The sequence below is a fragment of the Tripterygium wilfordii genome, chromosome 21 (assembly GCF_013401445.1).
Source record: "Tripterygium wilfordii isolate XIE 37 chromosome 21, ASM1340144v1, whole genome shotgun sequence".
In the NCBI taxonomy this organism is placed as follows: Eukaryota; Viridiplantae; Streptophyta; class Magnoliopsida; order Celastrales; family Celastraceae; genus Tripterygium; species Tripterygium wilfordii.
The window spans coordinates 426,340-441,918 of record NC_052252.1 but is presented as its reverse complement, the minus strand read 5'-3'; the positions used below and the strand labels follow the sequence as shown (position 1 = coordinate 441,918).

The following is a 15,579-nucleotide window of genomic DNA, read 5'->3' as shown; positions in this document are numbered from 1 at the left end:
CATGCCACCCATAATAATAAAATTGGCTTAACATTAAAAGGCAAATAAATAATTAAATATGACCAAAACAATCCATCTTAAGCCTTGGCCAATTAAAAAAACCCAATATTAATAATAATTGGGGTCCACAAATATGTGTCTCCACAAAACATCAGAAAATGATTTGACACGTGGTATCATGAACGGCTATGATCCTAAACCTCTAAGACCACATCATGGCAACGCTATGCTGACGTTATACAGATACTCACAAGGAAAGACAGAAAAGTACAGCTACAAAGTTCCATAATATCAAGGAAACTCACATCCCATATTCCCATGTAGGTCTTATTGGCCGCCAACACAAAGCTTGACCTTTCTGGATCTCTATATATACGGTCAAACGTAGCTTAGTTTCTTCACGGGTTAAAAAATATAGACATATACAGCTAACTGTTTGTGAAAATGCCTGAGAGAGATGTTTCCGATGATACTGTTCTGAAAGAACCTCGATCAGTGGTTAGGAAGTTCTTGGCTAGGCCTCAACGTGAAGGGGTTGGAGCTGTTGTTAGAAGAAGCATAGGGAGGTAAGAGAGAATAGAGATTGAGATATGAAAATTTATAGTCTTGTTTTTCAATTAAATGAGCTTTTGGTTAAATGGGTGTTCTTGATTTTCCAGATTTGAACTGAGATACTTTGATCCTTTCCTTGTTTTGGATGAATTCTCAGGTGGGTATCTCTGTTTTTCCTCTGTTTTGTCATGAAAATTGTCAATGTATGTTATCGTAGGCTTATGTTCATGATTCTCTTATGGAAATTTCAGTCACTGCTCCTGCTGGATTTCCTGATCACCCACATAGAGGTATATACTTCTTGCTCTCCTGGTTCTACTCAACAGAATGAATTTTCATGAGAAAATTTACTTCTGGTTCTATTGAGATTGGAATTTGTTCTGGTCCTGATTCATTTCTTTACTGTTGACAGGGTTTGAGACAGTCACCTACATGTTGCAGGTACAGCAAAATTGATTCATTCAAATTAGATTTTTGTGAATTTTTTTTTCAAGTTCTGAACTTTTTGAACAAACAAATAAAAATTGGCAAGATCACGTCTTGACATGTTATTCATGGCATTTTTTACCTAATTAAATTCAAAATTTTAATCATATATTATGTGAGTGAAATAATTTTTTTTTAATACTTGAAATTGATTGGTTTTGGTAAAAAATGGTATGGTCGGCAAGGCATCTGTATGTATCATATATACCAGTGTTGAGTCTGCCATGCCAACTTGGCAAACATCACAAGAGTGTCTGTTCATCTGACCAAAATTGCTACTAAAATATTAAGGTTGACCTGGCTAGTCCTACAAAGTTGCATACTTGCATATAAAAAATACAAAAATGATGTTATTCTTAGGCAAACATTATGTCTTCATTTGCCTTCCAATCTGTATTTGTCTTCAAATTTGGATTCTTGTTGGGGGCAAATTAGTGGCTAATATGATGTTCTAAACATGCCTGAAATGAGTGCAACCGTGTGTGGGTCATCAGGGAGCTGTCACACATGAAGACTTTGAGGGCCACAAAGGGACCATAGGAGCTGGTGACTTACAATGGATGACTGCAGGAAGAGGGATTGTTCACTCAGAAATGCCTGCCGCACAGGGAACCCAAAAGGGTTTACAATTGTGGATCAACCTTTCTTCTAAATATAAAATGTATGTAAGCCCTTTTTATCCTTCAACACTTTGCAAGCTTTATTAGATCATGTGTACTTTTCATTATCTGGTCTGGACCGTGTCTGCTTGGATGTCACGCACAAAACGCGTATTTTGGGGGTTTAGGTGAATGGTCACGTTAATCAACATCACATTGTTATGCGGTGTCCTGAGTTTAGAAGGTGAAAGAATCAGAGTGTAATTTCCTGGATGTCAGCCTTTTCTTGCGCCTTAAACACCTAAACAAGCATGATTAGATTATGTGTACTTTTCATTATCTCGTCTAGAGCACGTCTGCTTGGATATCATGCACGCATTGTTGGAACAAAACCCGTGTTTGAGAGGTTTAGGAGAATGGACACGCTACTCAACATCACACTGTTTTGTAGTGTCATGAGTGTAGAAGATGAAAGAATCACAATGTCAAAAGTTAGGCACAAGTAGTTTTCACATATAACTGGTGATCATGGATTCCTTTCTAAAAGTTGCTTTTGAATGCAGCACTAACTAGTTGTGCGTGCATCCAGTCTGATATGGCCATCCCTTTATATTCCCACCCTTTTGCTTTTTAACAGGATCGACCCACGGTATCAAGAGGTATCAAGCAAAGACATAGTAGAAGCTACAAAAGGTGGTGTCAAAGTTAGAGTCATAGCAGGGGAGGCTTTGGGCACTAAATCAACAATTTACACAAGGACTCCAACAATGTACTTGGATTTCACTCTAAAACCAGGAGCTCACCTTCAACAACCAATACCATCAACCTACAATGCATTTGTGTATGTATTGGAAGGTGAAGGTGTATTCGGAAATTCAAAGCCGTCGCCAACTTCAGCGCACCATCTTCTTCTGCTAGGGCTTGGAGATGGCTTGGAGGTATGGAACAAGTCCTCTAAGCCTCTAAGGTTCATTTTGGTTGGTGGGGAACCATTGGGGGAGCCTCTAGCACAACTTGGGCCATTTGTGATGAACACTCAAGAGGAGATTGACCAAACCATTGATGATTTTGATAAATGCATTAATGGGTTTGAGAAAGCTAGGCATTGGAGATCCCAATCTGCACTTCACCTTGATTTTTAGTTCTCAGTCACTTTCTGCTTCATTGAAGAGTATTGTTTTCATTATGTAAAAGCTAGGGGATATATAATGTTGTTTATTTCTTAAATGTACATCTTATTTCATAATTTGTATTAATGTAAGGTTGCCAAACCATATTATCCCAATAAAACAAATACCTAAATCCAAAATCCAAAATATTAGAGCTATTTTTCACTAAACGGCAAAGAGGCACACAGATTTGTTATTATGAGTCATCTCCAAATTGCTTAATATTAGAAAACACGTCATGTATGTTAGAGAAGGTGATCCTTTGTTTATATATAGCTTCATTGGATTATACTAATCCAATGTGGAACTAGAAACATTTGTTTGAATCCAATTTCAAATTCGAAACGAATTTGCAATCAAGCTTGAGTTGGAAATTAAAATTAAAGACAAATTTTGTCAAGATTCCAATCAAACTTCTAACCAACTTTGAGAAAAGAAAGAGTGAAACAAGCCATAAATTAAGATAATATTTACCAGAATATTCTCCTTTACACTGTTCCCGGGAAACATTTACTTGCTATATTAACTGCCAAACACGCCCGATGACTTCATTCCAGCGGTCTTCCACATGTCACCCTCGGATTGCTTGAGAGAAAACAATTCCTCGAGAGTCTGTCTTGTGGGCTTTGCCCTCACCAGCTTCTACACCAACTGGAGAGAAAGAGGAGTAGAGAGAGAAACGATGCATTTGTAGAGAGAGAAACGACAAGAAGATGAAGAGAACACACTGGAGGCTCCTCCAGATCCTGCTCTTCCTCTTCGCTCTCAACTCCGTCTCTCTTGTCCTCTACTTCACCTCTCACCACTACCACAACGACAACACGAGCAACAGTAACTCCGTAACGGAAAACAGCCTTATTCTAACGGAAAACCGCCGCCGGCAGCAGCATTCTTTAAAGCCGTGGCCAATCCTGCCTTCCTATCTCCCTTGGTCACCGGACCAGAAAGTTGTTCCACGCTCCTGCGAGGCGTACTTCGGGAACGGCTTCACTCGGCGCGTAGATCTCCTCCCTAGTTCATCTATTCGCGGAGCGGGGTCGTCGGGTGGCGGCGGATGGTTCAGGTGCTTCTATAGTGAGACGCTTCGTAGTTCGATTTGCGAGGGAGGGAAGGTGAGGATGGTGCCGGAGAGGATTAAGATGACGAGAGGAGGTGAGAGTTTGGAGGAGGTGGTTGGGAGGGGAGAGGAGGAGGAGCTGCCGGAATTCGAAGACGGTGCTTTCGAGGTGCTTGGGGTTGGTGGACAGAGGGAGAAGAGGAGGCGGCTTGCGAATCAAGAGTTTTTGGATCAGTACATCCGTGAAGGTCAGATTATGCGGCATACAATGCGGGAGCTTCTGAAATCGGCTCGTGTAGTGGAGGATAACGAATTCCAGTGCGATGAGGTACGGATTTTTGGATTTAATTGATAAAGTTTCTATTTTTGAACTTGAATGGAATCTTTGGAGTAAACTGATGGTAATCTGGAGTCTAATTAATGGTTAATTAGTGATTTCCTTATTAGTTGGATCTGAATTATACTTTATTTAACTACAACTGAGGGTTATGCATTGCATATTAATTGATTAATTGATTACATGCATATTAATTGAGTAATTACCAGTGTTAATTATATTCTTGGTTAATTTTGTAAGGCAATTAGCAATTAGGTGTTTTGCTTGATATGGTTTTCCTTTTGAACAAATTACAAGATGATTTGAGTTCTTTGTGATCTGGTATGATAAATGCAGTTAACCGTCGTTGCTTGATTGATGCTATATATTTGTTATCTTTTTCTTTGTTAATGTATATTGTTTAGTTAGTGACAATAAAGTTTCTTCTTGCAGTGGATTGAGGAGCCAACACTATTTGTTACAAGGTTTGAGTATGCAAATCTATTTCATACTGTTACTGATTGGTACAGCGCCTATGTGTCTTCTAGAGTGACTGGCTTACCTAATCGGCCACGTCTGATTTTTGTGGATGGTCACTGTAAGGTATGTGTGATTAATTTTACATTACTTACGTGTGTACTATTTGAGCTGCTATATTTTGCCTTGCACAGAAGAATTGTTCACCTATACTTACTATTCAAGCTGCTTGTTTTGTATTTATGGCTTCAAGTAAGGTATTCTGTTGACTAAAATTCGATAAAAGCATTAAAAAGTAAACCTTTTCAAAGAATATAAGAGGTTTAGCGGAGATATTGGGAGTACGATCTTGATGGAGTTTGTTGACAGATATAAATGATGGATGTTTTCTTGAAAATATATCTTTTGCAAAGCTCCTTTCTTCATTGCTGCTTCAGTTAACTTAGTATTTAAGCAGGGATGTGCATTCCATTATCAAATACCTTAAAGTTTTAACAAAAATCGTGGACTTATTTTTTGACCTTGGCTCTATTTTTGAGTTGTCATGGAAGGGTTTGGTGCAAGTTACAATGCCAAAATCTTCTCGTTGTTCCCCCTTTTCTCTTGAATGATTCTCTGGCATTCATTGTTTTTGTAATTCCTGCCCTTCTTTATGCAGTGACAAAATTTTGAAAGATCGTCTTTTGTCGAAAAACTATGTTGTCTAACTGTGCCCTAGTTGAAATTTATGGCCTTAAGACCAAGGCATATCTAATCTTGCAATCAGATCAAAATTTGTTGGTTAAATGTTACTCTATCTGAACATGTCCCTCCTCATTCTGCTCAACATTGTGGTTGGTGATCTTACCCCTATTATTGTTAATAGGAAAGGAATGTTGTTGTCCTGATTGTAACCTCGTAAATGTCGATTATATTCCGTGATTTAATGACAATATACTTTATGAATCCTTTCGAGACATTACTTTAGGTCGGAGCAACAGCAACTTTTAGGTTTCTTTTTGACGAATAAAATCTTAAAGAAATTTGTTTCTGCAAAGTGAGTGTGCATAACATTTGGACCACTGCACCTTAAGGCTTAAGCATGCTTGAGTGGCCCCAAATTCGATTCCTGTGTCTTTTAGGCCCGCAATTGATATGGTTGGGTCCTTTTAGGGTAGTCAACTAACTAGTCATAGATCATCTCTCTCTCTTTCTTGAAAGACTGGGTTCCTGAGGGCATATGGCATGCATTCCCGATTTATGTCTTTTCCTTCTCAAGTAAGTATACACCTAATTGTCAGTAAAAAGTTCAGTTATAATTGCTACTTGGAATTGTTTTGGGCTGCTTTTCTTCTTTATCTATTTAAGTGGTAAATTATGGCCTTTGAAAGGGATGAATGGTTAGAAATGATTCATGTGTGCAAAATCTGTTGGAAAAAGTTTCATGGAGTTATTCAAGTTTCTGTTATTTAACTGTATCTATTGATTCTCAACCTTTGATCCAAATTTTTAGGCACCATTGGAACAAACATGGAAAGCCTTATTTTCAGGTCTTAGGTATGCCAAGAACTTCAGTGGTCCTGTGTGTTTCCGCCATGCTATTCTCTCACCTCTGGGTTATGAGACTGCACTATTCAAGGGACTTACTGAAGAAATAAATTGTCAAGGGGCGTCTGCACCTGATCTGTGGCAAAAACCTGATGACCAGAAGACTGCCCGATTATCAGAGTTTGGAGAAATGATCAGAGCCGCTTTTGGGTTTCCTGTAAATCGGCACCGCATAGAAAAGCCAGCCTTAGGTCACAATGTACTCTTTGTTCGACGTGAAGATTATCTTGCCCATCCTCGCCATGGTGGTAAAGTAGAATCAAGGCTAAGCAATGAGGAAGAAGTGTATGATTCATTACAGAAATGGGCATCTAATTACTCAGAATGCAAAATAAACCTTGTCAATGGATTGTTTGCACACATGTCCATGAGGGAGCAAGTTCGACTCATACAAGATGCTTCAGTAATTATCGGTGCTCATGGTGCAGGTCTCACTCACATAGTATCGGCAACACCAAAGACCGTGGTTCTGGAGATTATTAGCAGCCAATTCAGACGTCCGCATTTTGCATTGATTGCCCAGTGGAAAGGGTTGGAATATCACGCTATCAATCTTCATGGATCGTATGCCAGACCTGTTGTGGTTATCGAGAGGCTTAGCAAAATCTTGAGAAGTCTTGAATGCTGATAATTTCTTCGGTTTGATCTGGAATTACTAGATGATTCTGTTTCATAGAAGTGGAAGATTGTGAAAAGTTCTCTCTGCTGACAGATAACTTGGAAGGCGCCCTTTGAACAATGGATGGAACTTGGGAGTGTAGTAGAGCTCATCCTTGAATACAATGAAGATTGGTGGTTCCGTGCTAGTTGATTCAGGTGGCGGTTGATGCTTGCTGACTACTGCTGTGGTATGCTATCGTGACACTGATTATCGCTGAAGATGTCCTAGTCAATACTTATGTCTTTAGGCAAGGGATTGTCTGCCCAAGTATTTAGTTTTGCTTGGGAATGGCAGTCCCTAATCCCATACACCACTGCCTTCTTGTACGATAGAGAACACATATTTAACTCCATTTGATTTTTTCACAAAATAGAGATACCATTCCACCTGATGGAATTTTGTGTTGTATCACATAGGAACAATGTATATGCACTCATCCTCTGATTATGAGGAGGATGTGAATTGAGCTTGAAATTACCATTACTTCACTTGCTGCCTGAATGAGGTTAAAGATAAACCTGTCCCGCGAAGGCGAGGTCTCTGTCCATTGATCTATGAAACTGCACAGCAATCTGTATTATTTGCAACACACAAATATCTAAATCATCCATCTTCTTCACCATTTCTTTTGGCAACAGTGAGGGTAGATCCCATCTGAACAGGTAAACTTGGGTCTTGGATTCTTAAGGTCAACAAACCCTCTATATTCATTCACCCTCATTGGTTAAAACGACAAAATCCATTGGGTTCAACGCACTCACTTTGTAGTTTCCGCAACCAGCAGTCTCACCAACTGTGACTTTAGTTTTAGAAAATGAGAGGCATGGATTTCTGCATAGAGAGACAACACCACGAAAAAGAGAGAACAAACCATGAAACGACAGAGACCACACCAGAGGCTCATTTTCCTCTTCGCTCTTATCTCTGTCTCTATCTTCCTCATCTTCACCTCTGACAACAACAGAAACAAAACAGTATTTCAAAACCCACCATCAGAATTCTTTAAAGCCATGGCCAATGCTGCCTTCGTATCTCCCTTGGTCACAGAACACCAATATTGTTCTTGGCTCCTGTGAGGCCTACTTTGGCAATGGCTTCACACGCCGTGTTGATCTCCTCCCTTACACTAGCTCATCCGGGTGGTTCCGGTGCTTCTACAGTGAGACTCTTCGTAGCTCGATATGTGAAGGGGGGAAGGTGAGGATGGTTCCAGAGAGGATAAAGATGTCAAGGGGAGGTGAGAAGCTGGAGGAGGTGATGGGAAGGGGAGAGGAGGAGGAGATGCCAGAGTTTCAAGACAGTGCATTTGAGGTGTTGGTTGGTAGAGGGAGCAGAAAGAGTAGTAGGCTTGTGAGTGAGGAATTTTTGGACAATTATGTCCCTCAAGGTGCAATACATCCTCACACAATGCGGGAGCTGCTTCAATCAGTTCGAGTCACAGAAGAGTTGCAGTGCGATGAGGTATGAGTTTTTGGATCTAATTTTGAAGTGCAGATGAACATTCTACATACCGAAAAAGAACACTTGGATGAATATTGTTAAAAGTAGATTTTGTAGGATTAATTCTCACTAATTTCTTATCATAGCGGACTCAATATAGTTTTAGATAAAAAAGAGTTTCGATGATGATGACGACGACGACGACGTGGTAAAATTGAAAGAAATAGTGGAGGTGGAAGGGAAGAAAGAATCAATCTTGCCAAGTTAAGTTCCGAGAGCAGGTTAAACTACCATTTTTAACACTCACCACACTTTGGATGGTATTGGTAATCTGCATTTCAAATAAATTTAGATAGTGTTAAGGCCTATTGCAATGTGTATTAATGTGAATGAACCAAAATGTTGCTGATTTGGTAGTTTCTGCGAGAATGGCTTTTGGTTTTATATGCTGTTTTCTTTTAAACTGATTATAGAAGAAAGAAGTATTCTGGGATTGATTTAGAGTTCAATAAGCATTTTCCCTTTTTATTGGTTTCCTGAGTCTAATTTCTGATGGTAAAGTTTTGCTTGAAGTGGATCGAGGAACCAACGCCATTAGTTACAAGATTCGAGTATGCAAACGTCTTTCACACTGTAACAGATTGGTACAGTGCCTATGTATCTTCTAGAGTGAATGGCTTACCCAATCGGCCACGTGTGGTTTTTGTCGATGGTCATTGTCAGGTATGTGGTCAATTTTTAGTAATATGCTTATTTGTTATGTTTGAGCTGCTGGTTTCATATGCGTGGTCTTGATAAAGGTAGTTTTCTGATAGTAATTCAAGGAACATTATGATCGATCGTGGATAGATAATAGAGGATGGATAGTTTCTTTAAAAAGATATCATGTGCCGAAATCTTACATTGCTCGCTGCTGTATAAAAAATATTGCTGGAGATTTTCCGTTGCTTTCTTGTTATTGAAGTGGTAGATTATGGCCCTTGACAAGGTTTGATCTTGATGAATAATAATCATTCATGTAAATGATGCTAATTGGTTGAAGATTGAGTTTGACGGACTCTCATCCTTCTTCTCTACTTTTAAAACAAAATTTCCAGGCACCGTTGGAAGAAACATGGGAAGCATTGTTTTCAGGCCTTAGATATGCTAAAAACTTCAGTGGTTCTGTGTGTTTCCGCCATGCTATTCTTTTACCATTGGGATATCAGACTGCATTATTCAAGGGGCTATCTGAAGAAATAAACTGTTGAGGGGCGCTCCCACATGATTTGTGGAATGACTGGAAGACTACGCGATTATCAGAGTTCGGAGAAATGGTTAGAGCAGCTTTCGGGTTTCCTGTCAATCAACACAGTGTAGTAAATACAGTTCTAGCTCACAATGTACTCTTTGTCCGACGTGAAGATTATGTTGCCCATCCCCGCCATCATGGTAAACCAGAATCAAGGCTCAGCAACGAACAAGAAGTGTTCAATTCATTACAGAAATGGGCATGGAATTACTCAGAATGCAAAATAAACCTTGTCAATGGATTGTTTGCTCACATGTCGATGAAGGAGCAAGTCCGAGCCATTCAAGACGCTTCTGTAATTATCGGTGCTCATGGTGCAGGACTCACTCACATTGTATCAGCAACCCCACAGACGGTGGTTCTTGAGATTGTTAGCTGCTATTTCAGACGCCCACATTTTGCATTGATAGCTAAGTGGAAAGGGTTGGAATATCATGCCATCGATCTTAATGGATCGCATGCCAATCCTGCTGTGGTTATTGACAGACTTAGCAGAATCTTAAGAAGTCTTCAATGCTGAAAATTTTCTTTGTTTGATCCGAAATTAATATGTTTTATCAGGTACACTCAGTTTATGTTTACCAAAACAGAAGCGTTAATAGCTTTTTTCACCTTTTCTTTTATGCCTTTCCCTTCAATTTGTGGTGTATGCATGTATTGTTTTTCATTAATCCAGCTAAAAGCCTAAAACGCAGTACAAACCAATATTGTCCTCTTTGCTCAAACATATGACCCGATTTTTGAACATATATATTGTTCTCTTTGATTTAACATATGATCCTACTTTCCAACATATGATCCGATTTTTGAACAATTATATTGTTCTCTTTGATCTAACATATGATCCGACTTTTCAACATGTATGAGAGAGACTAAACATTTCCTTATATACTATTCCGAAGTAGGAACCAACTGTGCTCCGTGGATCTCCTCCATAGTCCATCCTTTTCATGTACGGGCTCGGCTAGGAAAAAAAAAAAAAAGTAAAACAAATTCATTTGGAGATGCGGGGTATCGATCCCCGTACCTCTCGCATGCTAAGCGAGCGCTCTACCATCTGAGCTACATCCCCTTGTACTTTCTGGCTCTTCTGCGTGATCAATCTGACACGATATGCAGCCTCTGATTACCGTTCATTGACGCCAGAGGTGTGTTCGATTAGGGATTTAGCTCATCGATCGCTTTAATCGGTCAAGCTGCCGTCCGGAATATGTCCCTAGTTTTGTGAGTATCTCCCGTGCGTCTTCGCTTGGCAGAGCGCTCATTCCTCCTTTTTTTTTTTAGGATTTTCCGGGGAATCTCTCATACTCTATGCGGTCATCTTTGAACTCTCGCATCTGTTTAGCGAATCCATTTTCTGCTTCCGCTCAATCAGTATTATTCACCTACTTTTGAGCTCTGGACTGCTTCAGGTCTTGCTTGCTATTGCTAAGGTATGCTTTCGCCGTCTATATGTGTATGAACTCGTACTGTGTTCCTTCAAGATTTGTCCTTTATGATCAATGTATAAACGTTTATTGTCTACATATATTGGGGTCTTATAGAACCATACATACAATGAATTGTTATTAGATCATAATTCGAATTAAGGCTGGTGTATTTTTGGTTGCTTTGAGTGGTTTCCCTCTTCGATGGAGCGAGTGGGCATGAATCCTAGGGCTTATACTGGTTACAGCTAGTCCGACACAATTTGAAAGTGTGAATGATAATTAGAAAGGAATGAAATAATTGTACCAAGCCCTAAAGTTCACAACTTTGTTGGTACTTAGTTCAAGAATCATACATCTTACAATAAATGTAAGAAGTAATCGATTGTAGAAAATTGTACTTGCAAGATAAACATCATAAATGGATGGCACCGGCAATAGAGTGTTTATTCATTCTATGAATCTTAGTAATGGATAGGTTTTCTGTCAATTGTCTTGACTTTCTTCTTTTTTTTGATGACTTATCTTTCATTGAGATTCCTGCTTGCTTTCTAGTTCAAGCAAATGATTTGCTACCCAACAACGCCTAAGAAATGGGCAATCCTGGCAGGAGGCTTCAGCATCGGATGTGCCCTTTTTGGTATTGGTTTGCATCTGTCATATGTCAATATTGCACCTCAACAAGCCCGACTCAAAGCTCGGAATGATTTTGTAAGAGAACGCCTAAGAAGACGACATGGAAAACCATAGAAAGCTGTTTACTGTCTTGGGCACTATTTTGGTGACATTTAGAAGAGCCCTCATTCTCTCTCCTATTTGGAATGTAGGGATGCTAACTGCTTGATTTGGTTATAGTTTTCTTGCTTGTGTGCTTGGTACGTTGCTTTGAAGAGTTGGCAAGGCTGTTCTGTAATATCTTCTGGAAACAATTTTTACTGGAAGTTCATGGTTGTGAGACTGACATTGCTTTTGGTTACATAGATGTCTGTTATTCTTGAAAAAATCATCCCCCTACTCTTGGGGATGCTATTTTTATTCTCCTTCCGATGATTACACAGATGAATTGTGCTCAGTTAATCCAATTATTGGGGTGTGCGGTTGGATTCCAATTGTTGTGCATGATTCATTTCAATGGAATGATCATCAAATGCGATCCTTCAGTCTCTCATTGGCGTCTGGTTAAAAGAATTGCCTATGCCGTGTGTATCAAATAGTGCACAGATTTATTACAGACCAGAGGATTTTAGGACTCATTTCATGGTTGCATGTACTTTGGATTAAATGAGATACCCCTAAAAGCCTCTTTATACTCCATATTGTTTTGTTTTGAAAACCACTTGGCGAGCCTAGCTGTTACTCTCTTGACTTAAGGTGTGAAGAATCTTGCTCGAAATCAAGAGTTTATTCTAAGTTGGTGTTACCATTTCCAAGTGATTTGTGGTGAGCTTTGACATGTGCAAACTCGAGTAGGGCTAGTCAAGAGATTATTCTATGTTAACATTACTATTTTCAAGTGATTTGGACCGAATCTTGACCTAACTAACCTGGAGAGTTTGCATTTGCACCTAGAGCTCTGCCCGCATTTGCACGTGCCTGATATAACTTGGCCTGAATTTGAATTTAATGGACTATCCAAAACAAACAGTCTGCAGATTTGTCCTCGATTATCAAAAAAAAAATATTTCGTTTTAAAGCTACAGAAAATGCAGATCTACAGTTCAGAGGTGGAACAAAGGACATCATTTCCCTGGCATTCGCAGAGATCTTATCTTTCAACAGAAACATTCGTATATTCATGCATTCATCTCACTTATGACATTCCAAGAATCGGCCGCAGTAAAGCTATTTTCGAAGGAATGACCGAATGAGGGTTGCTTAGCCCGCAGAGCTCACCATTTCTTTAGTCATCCAACCATTTTGACATGAACCTATGGCTCCTTGGGAGTACCAATTTGATGCCATTTCAAACTGAATCATATCTATGGCGGAACGACTTCATAATACAGCATCCAACCATGCACAATATCCATCTATTGCTCTTAATAAGCAGGAGAACAGGTATCAAACTGAACGCGCATTAAAGAAAATTCAAGTCGTCCAAATACCACAACAAAGGTTTAATTCGACAATTAAACACAACTTAATGTATCAAGTTTAACTGTCATCTCATATGAAGTTGCATTCCTAAAAAGCAAGGATAAAAGATCGGAGAAATTTAATACGGTGATAAAATATGGGTAGCAAAATTTTAGGCAGCACCAGAGCCCTTGCCCTTCTTCCTCTGAATCTTCTTCATGTAAAACTCGAGCTCTTTGCCCTCCAAGATATATCTGTAACATAAAAACAAAGCACACATTTACACACAATAAAACTTGCAGGTGTGCACATTAAGGCTGCTAAACTTATGTATATTGGAAGCGCACACAATTTCCGAACAGAGTGTCCATTTGTAATGCTCGATAAATCTGGTAATTAGAAAAGGGGAGCAAATAAGGGCTAAGAAAATCACATACCCATCCGCACGGCCACACTGCCCAGGTCGTGATGAGATGCATGCCATTAAACGACCACTTCCAAATTGTTCTTCAATATGTTGATCAAGCTTGCGATTCTGTTGTCGCTTCTCCAGCTTTCTCAGTACATGGTTGCTCTTCTTCGCCTCCTCAGCAGCAGCAGCAGCATCAGCTTCCTACAAGTTAACGAAGCAATTAGTAGAAAATAAAACGATGCCATGACAGAGAGCACTAGAAACACGTTAACTAAGTGATTCTTGTACACTTTAAGTCACAAGGAATTTCCAAAAAGCTTTAATACCTTGTCAGCATATTGGAGAAAAGTGCAACTAATGCTACGCCACATGGAGAAAAACAATAGTACAAGATCATCCTTCACTACAAACTTTCAAAAACAAGACATACAAATCGATGGCAGCATCCTTGACAAAGTACTATAGCAATGTATCAGAGTAAAAAATACACATCAGAATCCGAAATAAAACTGTCCTAATTATAAGCCAAATGCAACATAGACAAACAAACTCAAACAAAAAATGGCATAGATTGATCTGAAAAACCTACCTCTCCTTCCTTCTTAGCAGAAGCTGCACCTTTCTTCTTACGCCCAATATCGACTCCATAGTGCTGGAGATACCACTGCTTGAAAGGGGCTGCATCAACCTGAACAATAGCACTCTTAACCAAAGTCTGAGTACGAACAAGCTCGTTGTTGGATGCATTGTACACCACATCGAGAATACGAGTTTTCCGAGTCACAGCCTCACTTCCCCAGGAGTAGTTTCCTGTGTCAAGCCTCAAACCACGCCATTTCACATTACCACCTCGGACTCTAATCCTCCTCACTGTTTTGTTGCTTGACAGCTTAGTATTGGCAGCCTGCCTTCCGAGCTCATACCTTCCAAAGCAGGACAGATTGGTCATTATTGGGACTTATGGAATCAAACCATTCAAAATTGCACTAATTGGACTATATTATTGTCCTAAATCAATATTTTGACCCTCATGTAACAATCAAAGTTCAACCAACTAACAAGAAACACAACCTAAATATCATGCAAACACTTTGTGTTCTATTGCTTTACTTTCGCCTCAAAAAGATCAGCTATACTCTTGTAAGATAAATAGCAGCCCGAAATATACACACAAGTAAAGTGAATAGTACCAGGAATAGGAACATGGTTTGCCATTACAGACTCTCCACAACTAAGGAAAGCATCTCATTCAAAAATATACAGTTTCAACCCTTCATAACACCACAACATGCAATGATAAAACCACCACAAATAAAAATTAGATCTGGAAATATCATAGAATCCAAATCCGGGAATATTGAGATTGCAGAACAACAAAACAAAAGGCATCAATCACATAGAGCAACAAACTGAATCTAAACCAACTAAAGCTTGAAAGAAGCAGCGGGCTTCAGGGCCTATATAAATAAACTTTACAAAAGAAAAACCATTCCCGACTAAGCAAGAACAGTTTTTTTTCGGAATAAAAACTTCAGAGAACCGGCACAAGTTGAATGATGCTGCTACAGAATAAATCAAACAAAAAAAAAGCAATAAAAAGATAGGACCGAATAAAGAGTTACTTTCTCTTCTTCCTCCAAGCCTTCTTCTTGCCTCCAGTGGCACGCCTCTTGTGCATCGAATCACGAGAAATACCTGTCAATCCATACAGGTTTCATGTATCAAAACCAATCACAAACAATAGGATTCAAAGCTGAAATTCAGAAAAACCTAAGAATTCAAACAGAAATCTGGATACCCATTTTCGCAGATGGAGGCTGCTGGCTTCCTTCTTCTCACAAGTCTGCACTCTCCCACACGAGACTACGGTTTCAGAGAGAGGAGACGGATAAAGGCCCGGCCTTTCATATGATGATACTTACCCAAAACCCTAATTGGTTAATTTACTAAATTGTCCCTTGCGTCTGTGTTTAAACTTTAAAGTTGGACAAAATGGTCAAATAACGACCGCCGTTGATCCAAAACATAC

The 15,579-nt window shown here is 39.4% G+C and overlaps 3 protein-coding genes, 1 long non-coding RNA gene, 1 other non-coding gene and 1 pseudogene across 6 annotated transcripts; 4 read left to right on the top strand and 2 right to left on the bottom strand.

Annotated features, from left to right (window-relative positions):
* Nucleotides 1-382: 382 nt before the first annotated feature.
* LOC119988749 (pirin-like protein) lies at nt 383-2,948 on the top strand. Its single transcript, XM_038833907.1, has 6 exons — nt 383-566; nt 660-709; nt 804-842; nt 965-993; nt 1,533-1,699; nt 2,275-2,948. The coding sequence occupies exons 1-6, from the start codon at nt 445-447 to the stop codon at nt 2,777-2,779; spliced, it is 912 nt and encodes a 303-aa protein (XP_038689835.1). The 5' UTR covers nt 383-444; the 3' UTR covers nt 2,780-2,948.
* Nucleotides 2,949-3,519: 571 nt separating this feature from the next.
* LOC119988741 (beta-1,2-xylosyltransferase-like) lies at nt 3,520-7,398 on the top strand. Its single transcript, XM_038833897.1, has 3 exons — nt 3,520-4,191; nt 4,633-4,782; nt 6,149-7,398. Exons 1-3 carry the CDS (start codon nt 3,520-3,522, stop codon nt 6,869-6,871), a joined length of 1,545 nt encoding a protein of 514 aa, XP_038689825.1. The 3' UTR covers nt 6,872-7,398.
* Nucleotides 7,399-7,515: 117 nt separating this feature from the next.
* LOC119988742 lies at nt 7,516-10,288 on the top strand (annotated as a pseudogene).
* A 339-nt stretch (nt 10,289-10,627) lies between these two features.
* On the top strand, nt 10,628-12,171 carry LOC119988757. Of its 2 annotated transcripts, XR_005465668.1 has the most exons (3): nt 10,628-10,783; nt 10,920-11,068; nt 11,618-12,171. It is a non-coding gene; the product is annotated as an uncharacterized LOC119988757 (long non-coding RNA). The 2 variants fall into 2 exon arrangements; XR_005465667.1 differs by lacking the exon at nt 10,628-10,783 and having other exon boundaries at nt 10,790-11,068.
* Nucleotides 10,635-10,707, bottom strand: TRNAA-AGC. Its single transcript has one exon. It is a non-coding gene; the product is annotated as a tRNA-Ala (tRNA).
* Nucleotides 12,172-13,078: 907 nt separating the features above from the next.
* LOC119988752 (40S ribosomal protein S8) lies at nt 13,079-15,483 on the bottom strand. The gene is made up of 5 exons (XM_038833909.1): nt 15,349-15,483; nt 15,173-15,245; nt 14,140-14,473; nt 13,576-13,751; nt 13,079-13,392 (listed from the first exon to the last, which is right to left on the bottom strand). Exons 1-5 carry the CDS (start codon nt 15,350-15,352, stop codon nt 13,311-13,313), a joined length of 669 nt encoding a protein of 222 aa, XP_038689837.1. The 5' UTR covers nt 15,353-15,483; the 3' UTR covers nt 13,079-13,310.
* Nucleotides 15,484-15,579: the final 96 nt, after the last annotated feature.